The sequence below is a fragment of the Dermochelys coriacea genome, chromosome 15, assembly GCF_009764565.3.
Source record: "Dermochelys coriacea isolate rDerCor1 chromosome 15, rDerCor1.pri.v4, whole genome shotgun sequence".
In the NCBI taxonomy this organism is placed as follows: domain Eukaryota; kingdom Metazoa; phylum Chordata; order Testudines; family Dermochelyidae; genus Dermochelys; species Dermochelys coriacea.
Window position 1 is genome coordinate 21,769,505 of NC_050082.1, and position 22,094 is coordinate 21,791,598.

A 22,094-nucleotide genomic window follows, 5' to 3' on the forward strand; every position below is an offset into this window, starting at 1 on the left:
ATATGAGCAACCTTAACACAGGTTACACAAGGCAGGGGTGAGTCCTTATTCCCTTCCACTCCCCAACACAACTTTTGTTAGACAATGGAGCCTGTATTAGGAAACTAAAGAAGGATTGAGCCTCCCCGTTACAGCGGGGGTTGGTCTGTATGTCTGGACACAGTTTTCCCTGTCTGTGTTTAGTCAGTCTAAGCCATTGTATTGTTCACCAGTTCTATTTCACTTGGAAGCTAAAGCTGGAGACAAAGAGGATGTCTCTGTTTCCCTCTTTTCAAGATCCGAAAATCAAAAGCACTTCCTCTCACTGTACATCATTCCTCCTCTTAATCTTTACATGGGGGGAAAATATCACTCATTTCAGGATTAAAAACTATTGGTATTGAAGGAAATGCTGTTGTTCCATACCAAAGCAAAGCCCAGAGAGTGCTTGCAGTTTTCAAAGCGCGGAATCTGAAAAGGGTATGGAGCATAATTATCCAAAAGACATACAGGATTTGTACATTACAAATTATTGTGCCTTCTGCAGTCTCAAATACTAGGGGACAGGGTCAAGATGGCAGCTTTGATTACGTGTAAGACAGCAGTTGACTTTTTTTTGGCACTTCAATGTGATAGCGCCTACATTTCAGTGGCTTGCTGGTTCAGAGAAGTGGACTCCAAAATGCTCATTGTTTTGGCCATGTTGTGCTGGTACAAACCCATATCCTCTGGCTCATTTCATGCAGGAGCCTTGGGCGGACAGAAAGTTGCACCCTTTCCTTTCCAGCTGGAATGCAGGAACAGCAAGGTAGCCAGCAGCAAATCAGGAGTGGTGATTATGGGTAGGGTAGACAGCAATCAGAATGAATGAGCCATTTGAATTCTCTTTGTTGTTTCCTGAATGTCAGGAATATAGTTTCATCCTATTCGTCTTCAGATATGACCATGTCAGGCCTTCACTCTGGGTGTGTCTCCTGTTCCCTGCTACAGACTGAAAAGTTGGAGAATTGCATTCTGATAACAATTAAATCGGAGGTAATTGATCTATCAAGACCCTATCCCTTCCTCATTATTATATAAAACAATCTTCACAGCATTCCCTGTGGGTGAAGGGAATATTATTTGACAAACACAATACAGAGAGATTAGGTGATCTAATCAGGTCATCTAGGAAGTCCGAGGCAAAGCTGGAAATTGAACCCAGATTTTCTGAGTAATAGTTTAGTGCCATAACCACAGGTTCAAGCTCATGCTCCTTCCCTGCAAGTGAGAGCAGCTTTATGGCCTTCAGTGGAAATACCCCAGATGTTCTTAAATGTAACTGAGTTTAGAATGTGACCTATAGCTCTATGGCTGGACTGTAGTTAAACTGACTTTCACTGCAGTGAATTGTTGTAGCTAGTTGCTTCAGTTTGAGTTGGAATTGGTCAGAGAAACTTCAATAGAACCATATTATGTCAGAATATGAAGTTCTGTCCAAATCAAATAGCTTCACAAAATCAGGTTGATTTCACCGCAGTTTTGTTTCTGAAGCAAACTGGGGTGGGGGGCAAGAGTAACAACAGTGTTGGACATTTTGGTCTGAAAATGTCAGAACATCTGGTTCCTACATTTTCAGAACAGAACACTTTGATTTTTCATTTTTAAGCAATGCTTCATTTCACTCTTTTATTCTGAGTGGTATTGTATATTTTAATAACAAAGAATTTGTAAAAAAGACAAAATTGAAACAAAATGACTTTGTCAAAAGAGAACATTTTGATTGACTTGAAGCTATTTTTTCTTTCAAAATTCTCCATTAGGCAGAATTTTGAAATTTTTCATTTTCATTTTGATTTGGAATGAAGCCAAGTTTCAAAATCGTTCACAGATTAGAACTTCCTCCACAAAGCTGTAGCTGCAGTACTGAGAGGCAGGAACCGCTGAATACCAGAACTGTACCACAAGCTGGCTACTATCTATGGTGAGAGCCAATTGTTTAGCGGCTGCAGGTAGCTCATAAACAACTACTAAACTATCCATGATAGGAGTGTGCACTCCTGCATGCCTGTATGTTCCATCCTGTCTAACTAAGGATCAGCTCCTTTGGCAAAATTCACTTGTGTGCAGTGGGTCAGTACACACATTATGCATAACTTAAGTCCCGGAAGATGCATAGGCATTTGCTAACCCTCTACATGGGGTGAATTTTGGGTCATGTCAGTAGTAAAAATACATGCAAAAAATAAAATTGAAGGGAAAAAATCTGCAGAAATGAAATATTCTTGATCGAGGTTAAAATAAGGAGGTGATTCCCCAGGTTTTTAACCAGGGGGCTTTCAGTTAGTTACACCTATAGACTTCATACATTGTGGGTGATCCATAACATTCACAGGGGAGGCAGCATGCAGCTAGAACTGGATGTTTGCCCAGAACTATAAGTCCTTTTATTATGTGCTACTGCATATTTCACTCAGGTATATTTTGCTTGGGATAATGTATTAATGTTTGCCACAAAGCTGCAGAACAAAATAAGATTTCCTTAGGAATTAATTGGAAGCAGTGTTTTCCTAATCAGTATTCCCTAAAATGTGCTCAAGGTGCATTAGCACATTAGGAAAGCAATCAGAGAGCTGTCTTTTATCTACATGGGTCTCTGCTCAAGTCCATAGAAGCAGTGGTGCTGTTAGCTGGGATTGGAAAACAATATCAGTGGTGCAAGTAAAATCTGTTTCTTACTGGTACGGGTGTGTGTGTGTGTGCATGCGGGGGACCAACTAAGGGGAGGGGGCATGTGACTTCCCCACGTGACTCTCCATGTGACTCCTCACCATCTCGCCGCCAACCCAGGGCCCTCATGCTCTTCCCATCCCAGCGGGGAAAGGAGCAGAACTCCCAGCCCTGCCCCTCAGCCCTCTCCTCCAGCGGGGCTGCTGCTGTGGTACATAGACGGAGACGCAGCTCTCCTCTGACGGCGCTGCTGCTCTGTCCTTCTGGTACACCGTACCAGCTATAACTAGCTTGCCGGTACGGCGTACCGGAGCGTACCGGCCGACTTGCACTGCTGCACAATATGATGGGGTCACAGAATAGGGAGCTACTGTGCAGAACCTTTTCAAATTGGAGAAAACATTTAATAAATACATAGAGTGGGCTAGAAGGTATCACTGTGATCATCTAGTCTCACCTCCTGTACAACAAAGGCTATAGAACTTCCCTGGAAGGATTCTTGTTTGAATTAGAGCATATCTTTTAGAAAAACATCCAGTTTTGTTTAAATCAAAACAATTGATTTAAAAATTGCCCGTAATGGAGAATCTACCACAAACCTTTGTAAGTTGTTCCAATGATTAATTATACTCACTGCTAAAAATTTGCACCTTATTTCCAGTCTGATTTTTTCTTGCTTCAGCTTTTAGCTATTGGATCTTATTATGCCCTTTTCTGTTAGACTGAAGAACCCATTATCATGTTTTTGTTCACCATGTAGATACTTATAAAAATGATCAAGTCACCCCTTCTATTTGTTAGGCTAAATAGAGTGAGCTTCTTGAGTCTACCACTATAAGACATGTTGTCCAATTCTTTAATCATTCTCATGGCTCTTCTCTGAACCTTCTCTCAACATCCTTCTTGAATTGTTGACACCAGAACTGGACACAGTATTCCTGTAGCAGTCACAACAGTGTGAAATGCAGAAGTAATATAACCTTCCAATTGCTGCTCAAGATTCCCCTGTTTATACATCCAAAGATCACATTAGCCTTTTTGGCCACAGTGTTGCAATGGGAGCTCATGATCAGCTGATTATCCACCATGACTCCGAAGTTCTTTTCAGAGTCACTGCTTTCCAGGATAGAGTCCCACATTCTTTATGTATGGCCTACATTCTTTGTTCCTAGATGCATCACTTTACATTTGGCCATATTATAACAATATAGTTTACTTGTGCCCAGCTTACCTTAATCACCTTATTAGTGATCTGTCCTCTTCATTATTTACCAGTCACCCAATCTTTGTGCCATCTGCAAACTTTATCAGTGATGATTTTATGTTTTCCTCCAAATCATTGACAAAAACGTTAAAGAGCACAGGGCCAAGAACCAATCCCTGCAGGAGCCCAGTAGAAACACACCCGTTCTAGCCAACCTGTACTTGAGAAAATTGGCTCCCCATCTACTGAGATGAAGGCCATCCAAATTTGATAGCCCCCTTCCAATAGAAGGTAGACCAGTGTTCCACAAAATCGAAACATTTTGCTTTATACCACTTACCTATCCGGTGGTTCACTTCCAGGATCTTCTGCCTTCTGTCTTCCTTTGCTTGTAGGGCAGGAAGGAACTCCAAGAAGATCACTAAAGCATTCTTCTCCTTCAGTACCATTCTGTTGTGGACCAGGATGGTAGGCAGTCTTTCCCAGTAGTCAGAGCAGGAGTCAGGTCTACTGAGAGAGCAGGCATCCAGGTTGGGAAACAAAGCCAAGGGTCAGCACCAGAGTTAACTGCCAGTTACCAAAGCCAGGGGTCAAGCCAGAGTCAGAGTCAGGAATCAAAGCTGAGGGTCGGAGCCAAGGGCAGATACCAAATGCCAGGGACAAGGGTCAAGCCAGAGGCAGAGGCAGGACTGATAACTGATGGTGGAAGTGAGATAAGGGCAGGAACTGGAGGACAAGCAAGGATCAAGCATGGGAGCAAGAGCACAGTGGGAACAGGAGTGAAGGCAGGGTGAGGTAGAAGCCAGGAGCAGAGCAGAAATCAGGAGCAGGGTTGGGTACAAGAAGCAGGCACAGGCAGGGTCCAATGCAGCCACAACAGAAAATCATCTTGTTGCTCAAACAACTTCCTGTGTCTCCCTCTGGCTTACATACCGTAGTTGGACCAATCAGTGAAACCCAGGCAGTCCTCCAGTAAGGGATCCCATGGGTGGTGCCTTGGCTGAGGCTGTAGTCCTAGTAACTTCTCGGCCTAGTGGGTTTCAGCAAACGTTGGGTGGAAGTCACTATGCAGCAGATGGGTGGGCACTCCCAGGCCTTTATTCAAGACATGGGACATCACATGTTCTGAGTTCTCTGAAGTTATCTATAATCTGTGAGATATCCCACAGCACAATGTTATTAGTACTAATATGCACTATCACCAATGAATCCTTGTCTGTCAGATCTCATGTTACATCACCATCCTGTAGGATGCAGAAACTCGCCTGCAAGGTGTTGAGCACCTTTTGGTTTTGCTCTGCTACAGATGATTCACATGACCTTGGGCAAGTTGTTTCACTTCACCTTGGCCCAGATTCCCACCTGTAAAAGAGGAATAATGATTGTGCCCTCTTACATGGGGTGGGGTCACAAGGAATGCTTGCAAAGCATTGTGAGTAGAACCAGACGAAAAAAAGTTTTGACATTTGAAAACCAAAATATTTAAATTTGGAAATGCTGCTGCAGTGCCTCATGGAAGTTGTAGTTTAGGTGCCTCGAGCTTCCATCCTCCTATATAGGCTAGAGCAGAGGTGAGCAATCTACGGCCCGCGGGACCGTCCTGCCCGGCCTCTGAGCTCCTGGCCTCTCCCTCGCTGTTTCCCCTCCCACACAGGTACGCCGCTGCTTGGGCAGTGGGGCTGCGAGCTCCTGTCGCTCTGAGCGGCATGGTAAGGGGGTGGTTGCGGTGGCGGGGGGGTTGGGTAGGGGGTCCTGGGGGACAGTCAGGGGACAGGGAACAGGGGGCGGTTGGATGGGGTGGAGGTGGGGGGTCGGGGAACAGTGGGGGTTAAATAGGGAGTGGGAGTCCTGGGGGGCCTGTCAGGGGCGGGAGTGTGGATAGGTTGGGGCAGTCAGAAGACAGGGAGCAGGGGGGGTTGGATAGGGGGTGGGATCCTGGGGGGGTGGTTTGGGGTGGAGGGTCCCAGGAGGGGACAGTCAGGGGACAAGTAGCAGGAGTGGTTGGATGGGTCAGGGGTTCTGAGGGGACCGTCAGGGGGCAGGAAGTGGGAGGGGATGAATGGGGGTGGGGGCCAGGCTGTTTGGGGGGTACAGCCTTCCCTACCCAGCCCTCCATACAGTTTTGCACCCCAATGTGGCCCTCAGGCCAAAAAGTTTGCCCACCCCAGGCTAGAGTCTCTGGCCTACATGTCCACTGATTGTGCCCTAATGGACAGGTGCATCATAAGAGTCCCTGGGTGTGGTGCAACATGGGAGATATAGCTCATGTGAGGAGCTCATAAAAGAGAACAGGGACATGAGGCAACTGAACTACAACACCCATATGATACTGGATCAGCATTTCCAAATCTAAATATTTTCAGTGTGAGCCATTCATTCTTTTTGACAAAAAAAAAAAAACAACCCCAAACATTTTCCTGGAAAGCAGATGCCTTCCAGAAAAAAATTATTTTTCAAAAAATACTGCTTTCCATCAAAAAACAGTGTTGATGGAAAATTTGCATCCAGCGGCAGTTGTGAGATCCTCTGATGGAAGGTGATACAAAAACAGAGTACAATGCTCAATGAATGTACGTATTTCTTACTCAGTTCTGGTGCACCTACCCATGGTTAGAAATCATGAGCCTATAATCTAACGGTCCTTAAGAAAGCCTCATAGTTTATACATATTTGCTGTCTCCTCCGCTTTCGATGTAACCAGAAGGAGCCTGTTCTTTTTGTTGCAATATCAGCTTTCATGCTGTGTGCTGGTCCCCCTGGAACGGAAACTGGTCTCCCTTGATTGACTGCCACATGGGAGCAAAGGTTCACTAGGTCAGAAATGCCAATCTGACATAAGCCCATTTTGTTTCCTTCTTATTTCAGAGCACTACTTCAGGGAAAGAAAACACAGAAAGACTCTTGCATTTTTTGCTGACACTTATGACATGATCAAGTGCTTGGGATGAGGGAAAGCAGCCTGCACAAAGTGTAGACATTCACATTTTTCCCCCTCTAGAGTAAATAAATGTTGACAGACCTCACGGCAACATCAGATATAGGATTTGGCTGGAGTTAAGTAGCTGAGCTTCAAGCCAGGCTGTATATTTTTTACTCCCGCACTGGAGCAGCGCAGTTTAGGATATGTCAGCCACTGACACACAGGTACTGATAGTTGAGGAGACACTGTATGTGGAGTAGCACCTCCCTCTGCAAATAGCACGGGAGTCAATGGTTCTACTTATGGGAGAAAGCTCTACTCAAGGGCGAGTGAGGGTAATGAAGTCTGGCCTAAATTTGATGCAACTTCTGTTTCCTACTCCTTTCCTTCTAAAATAAAAAAAGTTATCTTCTCTACAGGGAAATGCTGTAGCTCGGGGAGCAGATGTAATTATTCCTGATTCCAGCATCCTTTGGTGTGGTCAGGCAATGTGCTACCACCAATAGGTTTTTACTATTAGATTCTGATCTCCTATGGTTTGGGTTATGATTGGAACCAAATCTAAAGGTGTATTTTCTAGCTACACAGTGATCGTGGGTCCACTTTACCTCCTGTCTTGCCACCCTGTTACTGTCAGTCACTTGTCCCTGTCTTGCATAGTTTCAGGCTGGGGTCAGTTCCCAGACTTCACAATCGTGTATCTCATTCTTCCTCTGTGTGCTAAGTATCCATGGTTAAAGGTGACCCCACATTCCCCACGGCATTTACCAATGTCTTGCAGAATAGGGATGGTAATGAATTCCTTCTTTTGCACCTTGATACAAAGCTTAAGTGCCTCCTGGAGTCTTTCAAAGCTCAAATGAGTTTCATTTGTAATTTTCCTGATCAATCACTTTTTCCTCGTTATAGAAAGGCTGGAAAACTCTCCTGTTCTTCAAATTGACAGCGCTGATTCAGGCAGGACTCATTAATATAATTTATCTTGCTAACTACTACTCCTTATGCTTGTGGGCTAAGCGATGTGCACCATGCTAAATCATCAAATGTCTGGTAAACCTGCCAAGGTGGCAGTTATGTATTTGAAATGTACAGTATAAGGAGAGTGGTGCTTGCATTGGGAAAGGATTACTGTCCTCCATTGCCATGAATTAAGATTAGAGCCCAGCGCATGGTGCATTCCTGAAATATAGACTGTCAATTGGGAACTGGAGACTAGCTTTCCTAATTGTCTGTCCCTCAAGATGCCCTAATCTAAAGTCTTCATAACTGACCTATGTGCTTCTCGTTTTCATAGACTTATTAGGTGTCTCTTTGTAAAAGAGCCAACAGAATTACTGCAGGAGGGGGAAAAAACAGTTTCCTGTAAGGATTTGTAATCAATATCACATGGGGGCTAAATGATGCTAATGAGGTAGGAAAGTGTTTCAGTCTCTAGTGCTGCTGTGGGCTAAGAAAGAAATGCGGTACCCTTCCACTGTAAAATACAAAATGCACTATTCATCCTGCCTTCTTTCCAGACCTGAGGAATCCACTCAGCCCAGTAAACTAACAAAGGCAGGTCTGACTGGCTGGGGAATTAGCCATCCAAGGTAACATTTACCCCTGACGGTTTCTAATAAGTATGAGAAAAGCAGAGAAGTGCTATTAAGACAGGCAGTGGGGCCAACTATCACGATTCTTCACTGCCCAGAACTCACAGAGGCCTTTATACCTGTGGAGAGTGGGTGTAGAATGATACCAAGTCAGAATTCCTCTCTCACAACAGTGGCAGTGTTTTACACTTCCTTCACGGGCCCTTTGCATGGTGGTACACGATGACACTGATGCAAATCAGCGCAGGATCAGGTGCAAGAAGTTAGAGTGAAAAGTGTGTGGGGAATCACTGCCTGGTTGGAGGAGTGTCTGGCTTTTGTTGATGACTTCTGCTGAACAGGGATGCCACGGGCTTAGGGTTCATTTGCTCAGATAGGAGGATGGACTCTCCAAAATCCAATACCATCCACAAGAGGAAGAAATAAATTCCCATTTCCGTGTTCTATCTTATGAAAAAAAAATAATAATGAAGCTTCATAACTATTTTGCTTGCAATCAAAACTGAAGAGCTTGGAATGTCATAGAATATTAGGATTGGAAAGGACTTCAGAAGATTATCTAGTCCAACCCCCTACTCAAAGCAGGACCGATCCCCAATTTTTGCCCTAGATACCTAAATGGCCCCCTCAGGGATTGAACTCACAACCCTGGGTTTAGCAGGCCAATGTTCAAACCACTGAGCTATCCTTCCCCCCATGTGCTACTTTAGAGCGACAAGTTGGTTTCTTTTTAAACAACACAATCAGACACTTTAACAATGAAAAAACAAAAGCTTATGCGCAAATAAATTTGTTAGTCTCTAAGGTGCCACAAGTACTCCTTTTCTTTTTAATGAAAAGTAAGGTGTCTCGGCACAACAAAGAACACACCCTTTCAAATCTATATTTGCTTTCCAGGGAAAAGCTCCTCAGTTTGCTAGAGCAGCAACACTTTCAGGTTTCCAATGACACTAAGTGAGTTGGATGCATAGTCTTGGGCTATATAACACACATTATGCACAGCTCGGTCTGGGAGATTGGCATTTGTCTCAGGAAGAATGAGTAGTTAATTGGTGGGATTTTTGAAAGCACTCAGTGCTTCTATTCCCCCTGAAGTCAATGGAAGTTCTGCCATTAATGTCAGAGTTTAGAGTTAGGCCAATTTGAAAATCTCATCCTACAAATTTTGCAGGATGATTGATCCCCACACCCAATTTGCCTTAAATCTTTTGTTTAGTGCATTCATGACACGGCCACATACCTACTTCATAATTCTGCTGTATCGCTCTGTATTGTGCTGGTGACAAGCAGCCTCTAACCTCTGTTGCCCTGGTTCACTGGGATTAGATGTATGTGGCTCAGGGGAAGCTTGCTAAAGCTTTTCCAGCTGTTCACCAACATAAGAGAAAGAGGGGCGTTGACTGTTACAAATGCCATTTAAGAGACCATCCACGCAGGAGATAAAAGCTTTCCCATGTTAGAGATTATCTGGAGTGTCTTGTGGGAGCTACCTGTATCCTCTGTAAATTAAATGGAGGGCAGCTCAGCACATTTGTGTGGAAACCTGTTGTGATACGATGGTCCATAAAGCCCTAGCAAGAGAGTGGCACTGTAATGATGTAATGGCATTATTGTGTCTTGGCATTAGCAGTGGCCAGAGCCCAGAAGGGACTTTGATAACAGCACATTAGCAGCAAAAGAAAAGGGAATCCACCTCCACCGTCGCCTCCCGGCTTGTTTCATTTCTAGTGGGATAGAGCATCGCCAGCCCTGAGAGATCAAACATCAGAAGCTAGACCACAGGGAAATAAATCGTCAGGTCTGTGTGGAAAACATGAGATTGATTTCAGGGTCAATTTGTGCACACCTACATGTACAGGGTTCCAATCTTATCCATCTTGATTGCTGAAAAGCGGCTTTCATATTTCACATTTCATAGACAGATTTTTATTTAATATAGAGATATTTATGAGGCATCTACCTTTTAAAATGTGCTTACTAGTGCTCTGAGGTAAATAAACTTATTCTGGGCTGATCACACACACACAGTGCTCATTAACTGCACTCATGAGCTTAATGAACTTGGAGCTTCCCTATTTCTCTCTCAGAAGGTGAAGGGTGAAGAACAAGGACTTTACTGGGGACAGGGCATGTTGGTAGCTAAAGGTTGTGTATAGAATTCATGCTCTAGAAAAATGGTGGGTTGAAAGATCTGTGGACTGAAATCCATCTAAAACCATGCATACAGGTACAGAACAGGCAATAATAGTACAAGTACGTTGTCCCCATCAACTTTGATCTTGACATCTGTAGGGGTGTGAAGGGTAGTTCGATCTCCATGGCATGTTCAGCAGGGCTGGCCAGAAAACAAGAATTCCATTTTGTGAAAAGTGTTGAGGTTTCAGAATTTATTTATGTTTCGACATGGAACAAAACCAAGACACTTTGAAATTTTTGGTGAAAAAATGTGTGAGAGCACCCGCCCCATAATAGCTATGGCACTCCCTTGGGATGTGGGTTCAAGTCCTTACTCTGCTTGATTCACATACCAACAATCTAAAGAATCAGTCTCTCCTGATGGAGCTGTTTCACTTTATATAAAGAATTTAATATTCATCGCTTAGCGAAAGATGACTCAATAGTCTGGTGTCTAAGGCACTCACCAGGGTTGTGGAAGACACGGGACACCAAGTTCACATCCCTGCTCTGAATCTGGCACAATAGAGCTTTAAATCTGGGTCTTCTACATCCCAATTGAGGGTCCTAACCACTGAGCTACTGACTATTCTGGGGGTTCGCTCTCTCTGATTTTGACCAGAAATTCCACCCCAGACCTCAGAAACCTCCCTGATGAAAGTTCTGTCGAAACAGCTATGTTTCCACAAAAAAATTTGGTTTCAACAAATCTGCATTTTTGGTTTCAACAAAAAAAGTTTCGGCAAAAAATCCCCAACCAGTTCTATCTTTGAGTCCTTGACCTCTTCTGAAACTACCAAGAGGCTGCCAGTTGTGCTGCTGTTTTTTGTTTGCTTCTCATGTGCATGCTAAGGGAGGGTGACCAGATGTCCTGATTTTATAGGGACATCCCAATTTTGGGGGCTTTTTCTTATATAGGCACCTATTACCCCCTATCCCCATCCCAATTGTTTACACTTGCTATCTGGTCACCCTACCTGAGGGTGCTCAACTGAGACCCATCAAACTCATTTCACATAGGCCACAAAAAGAGCTATTTGCAAGAAGAAAACAGACTGACAGAGAAACTGCCTGGTTTTTGCATAACCTATATCCTTTTTCTCTCATCTGCTGCATTTTCTCTTTCTGCTTTAAGATGAACGGTTTGGACACGTCTGAAGTAAAACAAGGCAAAGATAATCTGCTTTTTTAATGATGACCTGTTTCTGAATGCCCTGGCCTGATTTATGAAAATGAAGTAGATGTCACACCATGTCTTGGTGCTGCTCTGTTGGCATTGTGAACAAACTGCAACCTAGCCATTGTGCTTATTCATCGAAAGGGCTGGCTGGGAAATGAATGATTAAATCATTATTGCTTTCTTCATTTACAGAGCAGTAAACGGGAGAAACTGGGTAACCAAACCACTCAGTCTCTCCCTGCCCGCCTGCATCTGTTTCTTTTTATAAATTATAATCTTAACAGCACAAGATCAAGGTATTTCTTAATCATTCTTGCAGTAGTGTTGGGGTTTTGGTTTACTCCCTATTTATGATAACCCTGGGGAAGCCAGAATTGAAGTCTATTTTCCTGCCAGTTTTATTTTCTCTCTCCATTGCATGAGCATTAATGAATTTAAAATCTGACTGCCTGATTCTCCTCTCACCCTGTTGTAAATCTGGAATTACTCCATTAAACGGGAGAGATTCTCACCCCCACTCTGGTTCCTTTATGCCGCATAAAAGGGCCAGAGTGGCCTAAAGAGGCCCTCAAAGCCCTATATCCTGCTGGGGAGGATTCCCCTGGTGCAGGCACTGTAAGGCTGCTCCCAGGGACCTCCTCAAGCTCCTCAGTGCTGGGGCATGGCAGGGACAGGGCTGGCAGTGGGAGAGGCATGCTGAGACTGCCGAGGTTCTGGGCAATGCTGCCACACACAGGACAACTCAGGGAGGCTGCTGTAACTTAGGGCCCCTGGGCTGCAAGCTCCAAAGTGCAGCTCCTAGAAGTCCAGTACAGAACCTCATCCCGGGTCTCACTCTCAGATCAGTGTCAGAAGTTACTTATACCCAGGAGCCACTTGGAGGTCTAGTTCCAGCTCTGTGGCCTTGGGAGACATTTAGCCTCTCTGCCTCAGCTTCCCCCTCTGGGAAATGAAGATACTTGATTAATTGCCTCCCGAAGGCGTGGAGTTAATTAGTTAAGACTGCGTAATTGCTTAGCATAGCTAATCGTAAGTGAGGCACTAGAGTCCTAAGCTAATGCACTGGCCTCAAGTTTGAGGAAGGAGAATCCCCATTTATAGGCCATTCATTGCAGTCGGTATCCAGCCTTCAGTGTGCAGAGGCAAGCTAAGTATCTGAGGCATTCAGCTCCCTGGCTGATTATTTTCCTCAGATCCACCTCAGCTTGAACTTTGATCTGCAATGACAGGTGTAAATGAGTGCTTTGAGGCTTTGTCTAATTTTTCTCCTCACGGGCATCCCAAGGAAAAGAGAGAACCAGCAAGATGCAGATGAAGCTCAGTAGCACACCAGAGATTTTCAGTGTCAGAGCGTCACTTAAAACACACAGAAGGATTAGGAGGAATGTGCAGTGCTAGTGGGGAATAGAAGATCCTCTCCTGCAGAGGCGACCGTAAGGTAAGGTGAGAGATGCAGCAGGAGTACTAGTCACTGCCTGAGGGCCCTGTGCCCTCCTGTCTGGCAGACAGGACATTGGAGAATACAGGTGGGAAGAATGATACAATTCATGTGAATGCAATACCTCTAGGGCAGCACTATGCCCCTTGTACAGATGCAAGTGGAAGGACTGCTCTCTTCCCGTGCCCTGGGGATGGAATCTACCCTACAGACCCAAGAATCCATCCATGCAGCTACAGGGAGGGGACAAAAAATATGGAAATGGTTTTGCTATTAAGCCCTTTGTATTGAAAAACAAAATACCAAGGATGTAAATTGTGCCACAAAAGCTGGCGATATTTAAATAACATTTAAATTCACTCAGCATTTAAACAGAAAAGTAGAAAATGGCATTAAATTCAGATAAGTGCAAGATTATGCATTCAGGAGTTAGAAATATTAAATATATCCACATAATGGAATAGAAGGTCTGGCTGGTAATGGATTGTGAAAAGAGTTCAGGGTTTTAATAGATCATTCCTTCAGATCATCAGCACTGTAAAGTGGTAGTTAATAAATTATTTGACATGTACATTTACTCATATATTTTAACTAGCTGTAATGAACAGGTCTTGTCGGCTCACCTAGACTCCTGCAATAGCTGCCAAAGCGCTTGAGTGAGATTTAGTAACTCTCAGCAGTATTGATAGCCAGGGCTACAGGTTATTATGAATAAAGTGTTGTCAGAAATGGCTTGGAAAGGACATTGTGTCCGACCCTTGTCAGACTCACAGTATTGAGGTAGGCTTGGGTTATGCTTCCACCCTGAGCTTTTGGATGGCAGATATGTCTTCTACTGAGGTCAGCTGCAGACTCACATGACCATCTCTTTCTTGGTAGACCCTAGCTCCGCTAACGTAGAACCTTTCGATATCAATCCATATGGCATGTCGGGGCAGCCTAAGAGATAAGTTAAGTAGGTGGTTGCCTAGGGTGTTATTTTTCCAGAGCACAGTGACTGCCTTGGACACTCATCAGCTGGCCAGTCCCATGCTCTTGTTCTCCGGTTAGAGTTTCTACCCATCTGGTTCATCCTCCTGAGGGTCAGGAGGTTTCTGTTTCTGCTCAGTCAGCTGCCGCAAGTCCTTGGCCTCCCAAATCCTTTGAACTATCAGCTACCACACCTCTTTGGAGCACTGCTGCAGCCAAGGAATTCTGGGTCACGTTTGAAGAAGTAAAGGCATCTTCTGCAGATGGTTGAGCAGACACTTTCTTCTTCTAGAGAAAGAAACGATACAAATAGAGGATCCGATTGGTACTGAGCTGGGTGTGCTGGTGGGAAAGAGGGAACAGAAATTGATGGGCGAGTCATTGCCCAATTCTGTCTTTGCCTCCCGTGTCCAGGATGAGGACATTGGGCTTCAGGCTTGGATTTACAAAACCAGGGGTGGTTTAGACAGATTTCCATTTCATTTGAATTGCCAGAGTTCAAAAGTGATTCAGAACGAAGTCTGGTCCTCCCCCATCTCTCGATGAAACTAATAACTTTTATCACACAACACACACACACACAGCCCTACCTTTCATGCTGTACATTAACGAAGGCACTATTTTATAACTATCAAATAATCCTTAGGGTGTGTAGTCTTTCAAAGAACTGCCCATGAAGTAAATTATAATAAACCTGTCTGGACTTGTTTCAGTAAAACTTTTTCAATCCGATTTGAGTGCTTTTTGTATCGAGAGATTTAAGACCTCACATTGATAAATGGAGCCCTATTGACACTATGAATACATACTTCCAAATATAGATGGATTAGAAAACTCCATCTCTGTTGAACAACAAAATACCATTTTCTGTTTGCTTTGCATATGCTTGTTTTACTCTGCGGTACTGTCCTCAAAATGTATTCTTATCCCTTATGAAACTGAAAAAAAAATGTTTCAAGGCCCTCAAACATAGCCTTATTTTAATCACAGCTCCACCATCACCAGCATGTTGGGTTTGTTTTGACTGTGAGTGTCCAGCTCTATTTCTCTCCTATCCCTCATTAGGGACTAGGTCATGTAGTCCTTACTCATGCAAAACTCCCACTGAAGTCAAAGATAGCAGGGCTGGACCATCCTAGAATATCCTACAAATCACTTGGATTCTGTATGATGCAGAATAGAGTTGTACAGGACTTTTTTCCTTACCAAAGGACAATATACTGAACTAACTTTTCAAGTTCCCAAATATAATTCCAGGCAAACAATGGTAGGTTAGCATCACCTGATCAGAGCCCAAAGTTCATCCAAACTGTGGAAGGCTGGGAAGCAATAGAAGAAGGGAGAAATGCAGTGCAAGAAGAGGGAAGTGTGATGGGACCAGAGGAGCTGGGGGTGTTCAAGAAGTTGCGGAGATAGTGGGAAGAGCAGGACAGGTCACAGAGAGGAGAGAAGCTACAGAGGAAGCATAGGAGGTCCAGAAGCTGTCCACACCACTCCACAGAAATGCACAGAATGCTCTCACAGATGTGGTGAGGACCTCAGCTTTGTGTCTTCTCTGAAAGGTGGCACTCCCAGAAGCACAGCACCCCTAATGCCATGCCTTGGTGTTGGTCCAGTACTGATTCAGAGGGAAAGAGCATTATCTACTGAATCATTAATGCTGCTTCCTGCAATATAGCAACCACCATCACCACTCTAAGGACATCATTTCAGAATTGATCAGGGAAATATGCCTCCTATTGAATATCCTGTGCAGGCACTCACCCATCTGATTTTCCTCATGTTTACATTACATTTCCTTAGACTCACACCAAACTGGAGGAGGGGGAACTTAATACCATCTGTCTGACTTAGTGGGAGATGGGACCATGACTCAGTGGACTTCCATCAGAGCCAGAACAAGTTCAGAGCCAGAGCCAGAGGTCCTAGTGGTGGGGCTGAGAACTGAACGGAGCTGTTCTTTTATCATAGCTCCCATTGGAAATATTTATAGCAGGAAAAGCCTGTTTGCTCACAAGTATTCCTAAACTATTCAGACTGCTAATGGCAAACCAGGCACCTTTCTTTTTGTTGCTAGTTGTCCTCAGAGTTTGGAACTAGTTCAAACCTGAATCTTATCTCTTCCTCCCTCCCACTCACTCAGCACAGGGTGAGCTTTATAATTTTGTACAGAGACTCATTAATTTTTCCCCCTTTCCCTTTTACAGGTTTCTGACAGATGTGACTATGTCTTTGTCAACGGGAAGGAAATGAAAGGCAAAGTGAATGTCATAGTTAATTTTACTTACCAGCATCTGACTGCCCCACTGGAAATGACAGTCTGGGTTCCTCGCCTCCCACTGCAGATAGAGATTTCTGACACAGAACTAAACCAGATCAAGGGGTGGAGGGTCCCTATCATTTCTAATAAGAGGTAGGTTTCATTAGTGAATGTTCAATCTGGGTTGTTCACGTGCCAAGCAGCTGACTGGCCAGCGGATCTGCACACACTCATTTGGCCTTAATGCAATTCCGGTGTAAACCTGAAGGTCACCAGACATTTATTCAATCAGCTGTCCATTGTACTTATTAGAGCAACAGGAACCACAGGTTGCATGGACCTGCACTGAAAATCAATTTCCTTTTATAGCACTAGTGGCTTAAATGGAAATAGCTTATTGGCAGGGTATGTGTTTTCACTTGTGCCATACTACAAGACATCAGCAAAGACCAGATCTATCTGGTCTGAGGCCTGGTAAATGGGATGCCATTGCTTAATTTATTATTAATGACCATTTATTAAGCATAATAATTACTAATTGTGTTTGCATCACTTATATATTCCATATGTATATTACAATAGGCCCAAATCAGGATCAGGGTCCTATTTTGCTAGATGCTGTGTAGACACAGTCCCTGTCCCACAGATCTTACAGTCTGCGAAGCCAAGTGGCACATGAAGGATGGGCCAGAGGGATATGGGTTTATATACACTGACAATTTTATTAATTACTATTATAACAAATCGATAAAGTAGGTGTGAACTATTCCCATCTGCCCTTGATTTATTGACTGGTTCCCTTGAAGCATCACAGTAGAAGGGTTCTGATGGAAGGATTTGAAGGCATGGCCTTGCAGACCTATTCAAAGAGGGGTTTCCATGCGTTAACTGGCAGCATGGAGATATTGGTATGGGCCGCTGATAAGAGCGTGGAGGAGATATTCATGTCCTCGCTGACAAAAGCACAGACAAGTCAGGCATCATAGACAGAGTGGGGTGAGTCATGGGATAAGAGGTGTGAAGGTGAAGATGAAAAGTTTGGACCTGCCCTGGGGATCACTGGAGGGATTCCAAGAGGCATGGGGTGGTCAGAGGCACAGGCAAGGAAGGTGACTTTAGAAGCTGCTTTTTGTGTGAACCAGAGGCATGGTGCTATGAAGACGAAAGAAACCAGGAGGCTACCGTCATCCTGGGGGGAGATGCGGGAATATGACTTCTGTCAGAAATGTTCTAGAGGAAAGAGCTGCAGAATTGGACGTAGCCTGGGTGGGCAGGGCAAGAGAGAGGAACGAGCTGAGGAGATACCCCAGCTCCCTGTTTGGATCCCTCTATCAATGCTTAACAAGCTGTTGCAGCCAGGCACATAGCCTCACACTCCTTCCTTGGGTTGCTTGATTTTTTTTATGCTGCTGTTTGCCCAGACCAGCCCGAGACAGCGATGATGAAGAAGAGGACGAGCGGAAGGGCAGAGGCTGCACCCTGCAGTACCAGCACGCCATGGTGCGAGTCCTGACACAGTTTGTAGCTGAGCCCTCCGACCCAGGTGGCCAGCTGAGCTCTTTGCTAGGCTCTGACTGGCAGGTCGATATCACGGAGCTGGTGAGTGACTTCATGCAGGTGGAGGAGCCCAGAATCGCCAAGCTGCAAGGTGGACAGGTTTTGATTGGACAAGAACTTGGAATGACGACAATCCAGGTAGGGAAAACTGGCTACTGGGCTTCCCCTCCTCCTTCGCCTTAGTGTACCAGGCTTTACCCTGCCCTACTGAGAACAGCACTCGGCGGTCATCACCAGGAGAGTGCCTACATTAGGAATAGGAGCATAGAAATGGGGTCTAACCAATCTCTCCAAGATCCAACACCCTCAGACCTGGAGCGGGACGGAGGATGAAATCTAAACCTGGATCCAGATCTGAATTTTACAAGTTGTTTTTATCTTTGTAACTGGATACACCAACCCCACCCTCCCACCTCCCACCACCAGAGCTGAATGCTTCAGGTGTCAGGGCTTCGAGGGACTCTCTTAAATAGGAAGACAGGAATTGGGGTATCGGGAAGAGACTACAAAGTTTTTTTACTGTTACGCTGGGTCCTGGGTTTCAGTCTGGTGGGGGTTGGTAGTATCTGAAAGTTTTTGCCATCCGATGCCTATTTGGAGGCCTATATCAAAAATGAGTGGTGGTCTGAGTCCACTGGGCACTGTGCTCACATCATCATAAACACCATGACTGGCACAAATGTGCTCCCTTGTTGGCAGTCTCAGTGGAGACGCCATGGACTGAATGGAGCTGAAGGCTGAGTGACCCTCTTCCCCTGAGATGGTGAAACTTTGAGTCAGGGTTGAGGCACAAGGGTAGGGAAGGTTGCATGGACAGTGTCCAAGCTGTGTCTATTCTGCAGCTAATGAGAGGTTTTTGTCTCAAGGGCTTTCCCCAGTCACACATAAAAACTAACATTTTAACACACAGGAATGCAGCCATTGATGGTTGATCATGCATCTATCACAGTGTCCCTTCTGCAACAGAAGCAAAGACCATATGTTTTGGCAGAAAGTGTAAAAACCTACATAATAGACTCATTGGTGCAATACTCTACTGGGTGGAGGGATGGGACAGGCTACTTTCTCTTCCCAGCTCTTGATCAGCCTATGCCCTGAAGCATGTGGGTTGCGGGCCTCAGTAATTTTTTCCCAGTGCATGTAACATCAGAATCCATTTTTGCCTATATTTGACTAATACTTTTTTGATACCAGATCCACAACTGCAGATATCACAAGGGAGGCTGCTGGTGAAATAACTTAATATTGTCAGGGCTTAAATTGACAAAGCAAGGCACTAAAATTTATATTAACTAGGGCAGGTTGAAGAATCAGGACAGAAATATGAAAGCCTGGGATTGAAATTATTTAAATTCAAGTTGTGTTACAGGATATAAACGTTACAGGGACAAGGACACCCACAAAGCAATAATAGCAATCAGTGCTCAGATAGTGTTTTCCAGCCAAGCATCTCTAGATGCTTTAGAAAGGATGAGAATAAGTGTCATGAGGCCAAACTCTCTGTTGGTGTAAATTGGCATGGCTCCATTGACTTCAGTGGACCTATGCCAATTAACGCTAGCCAAGAATTTGGACCATTAACTCCATTTTACAGATGGTGAGACTGAGGCATAGGGCGGTTAAATGACTTACCCAAGGTCACACAGAGAGTTAATGGCGCAGCCAAAAAAACAGAAGCTAGCTCTGCTAGCACCTGTTCTGGTAACCTATTCACTGGATGGGGAAGCGAGGTCCCAGAACTGAAAGGATAAATTTCCTATACGTACTCCCAACTAGACAACCTATCAGCAGGCATTGGGGCTAAAAGGAAGATAATCCCCTCATCTTCAGGTATGCGCATGACCCCAGACTTTCAGGACAGCCCCTTAGATATCTGCATATGCACATGTTGACTGCACTGATTGTCAGTCCTGGGGAAGTGGGCTTCTGGAGCTGCTACGCCAGGGAGCCTCAATAAAAAGGTTTTTTTTGTAGGCCTCCAAGGCTCTGGGACTTGCCATGCTTACTCCAAGTGCACATAAATATCTTGAGTGACTCTGAAAAGGGAATTTAAAGGGAAAGAAACTGATAGCCCGGTAGGTTTACACAAAAGTGTAGCCCACCACACAAGCATTGCTAAACTAAGCCCCCTTCTAAATGCAAGTCTGTGGTTAGTGGTGTCTCAGTCTGGCAACTTCTCCTTTCAGTATATTGAGATCCCTTTTAGTCATAACGAGCCTCCTTTGTATGTTTCCCTCCCATTGTCGCAACAGTCTTCTGCAGTGTGATCTTATCCTTTAGTTCCCCAGGGAAAGAATTTGGAATGAAACTCATTCTACAAATTGTCTACAAATTGTGTTGTGATATTTAGACTCTTAGTAAAAGGTTTTTCTACCTCTACCCCTCGCACCCATATTTTTTTTTTAGCTATTACCAATTAAATTGCACATAAGATTACAGTTACATTTATAATGAACGTAGAAAGGGTTAATAAAGAGAGTTGAGTGAACAATTGATTTTTCAGCGTGGTGGCTGAACTGAAAAATCTGGAAACCAAATCAATTACTTTGTAACTGAAACTGTTTTTATCACAGAAACCAAACCCCCAGAATGCGTTTAGTTGAACGAAACATTGCAAATGTCATTTGGAAATGAAATTCCAAATGGTTTGTTTTGAAAATGTCAAAACAAAACATTTTGTCATTTCCAGGGCAAAAAATATTTTTGCTGGCCAAAACTATTCACTGAGTTTGACCTGAATTCACAAATAATTTCAGTGACCCAAAATGTGCATTTTTAAGTGAATTTACTACTTGCTGAAAAAATATCACCCACCTCTATTAATAAATGATTAACAGATGTTCTAAGCATGTTACAGGTGTGAATAGCAGTTACAAGTGCATTAGTAAAAGGCGTTGTATATCAGGGATGGCCAACCTGAGCCTGAGAAGGAGCCAGAATTTACCAATGTACATTGCCAAAGAGCCACAGTAATGCATCAGCAGCCCCATCAGCTCCCCACCTCCGCTCCCAGCACCTCCAGTCCACCGGCAGCCCTGCCAATCAGCGCCTCCTCTTCCCTCCCCGCACTTCCCGATCACCTGTTTCATGGCATGCAGGCGGTTCGGAGGGGGAGGTGGGAGGAGCGAGGGCACTGCAGACTCAAGGGGGGGGGGTGGGAAGGGGTGGAGTGGGGGCAGGGCCTGTGGCAGAGCCAGGGTTGAGCAGTGAGCACCCCCCCAGGAACATTGGAAAGGTGGCGCCTGTAGCTCCAGCCCCGGAGTCAGTGCCTGTACAAGGAGCCGCATATTAACTTCTGAAGAGCTGCATGTGTCTCCGGAGCCATGGGTTGGCCACCCCTGTCGCATATGTTCGTAAGCAGCCTATTTACTTGTTGGACTCTATATCAGTTTATGATAATTGATTAACCATTTATTAACCTATCATTTATTATTAATGTATAAAGATAGCCTTGATATTAAATGTGTGCACTAATTAAGAGTACAATTGATTATTTGTTTGCATTACAGTAGCACCGGAGGGCCCACTGGGGATGCCGTTGTGCTGGGCGCTCTAGAAAAACATCCAGCGCTAATAGCGCTTTCTCTTTTCAGATACTGTCCCCTCTTTCGGACGCCATCTTGGCTGAGAAGACCGTGACTGTTCTGGACGAGAAGGTGACCATAACAGACCTCGGAGTCCAGCTGGTAACTGGATTGTCGCTCTCCCTGCAGCTCAGCCCAGGGAGTAATAAGGCCATCTTTGCTACAGCAGTAGCACAGGAGCTTCTTCAGTCGCCAAAGCAGGTACAAGGACCCAGGGCGTGCGCTGTGCCCTGACAGGATGCCACTTCTGAGCCCCGATCTACTCAGCATTTTCCGCCAGCTAAGCTGATGGATCAGGTGGCCTTTTGTTAATAATATTCTAGCAAAACATTGTAATTTATAGGCACCTACAGCTGAAGGTCACCAGGCCCTTAATAGAAAAACAACATTCCCAAAAAAAAAAGTCAATATGTCTGTAAAACAAAAATCCCAAGTGTCAACAAACAAACCCTCTCCGTCTCTTCGGTTCATAGCCCATAAATAACACAAAGCCCCATAGATGACCCAATCACATGCCATAAATAAAT

General features: G+C 44.5%; 1 protein-coding gene across 2 annotated transcripts in view; it reads left to right on the top strand.

Moving 5' to 3' along the window:
• TMEM132D (transmembrane protein 132D) overlaps nucleotides 1-22,094 on the top strand; it is a 416,624-nt gene that overhangs the window by 388,796 nt on the left and 5,734 nt on the right. For both annotated transcript variants that reach the window (XM_038373445.2, XM_038373446.2), the window contains exons 6-8: nucleotides 16,374-16,579; nucleotides 17,848-18,121; nucleotides 21,577-21,768. In XM_038373445.2, coding sequence (XP_038229373.1) covers nucleotides 16,374-16,579; nucleotides 17,848-18,121; nucleotides 21,577-21,768 — 672 coding nt within the window. The remainder of the gene's footprint in view (nucleotides 1-16,373; nucleotides 16,580-17,847; nucleotides 18,122-21,576; nucleotides 21,769-22,094) is intronic.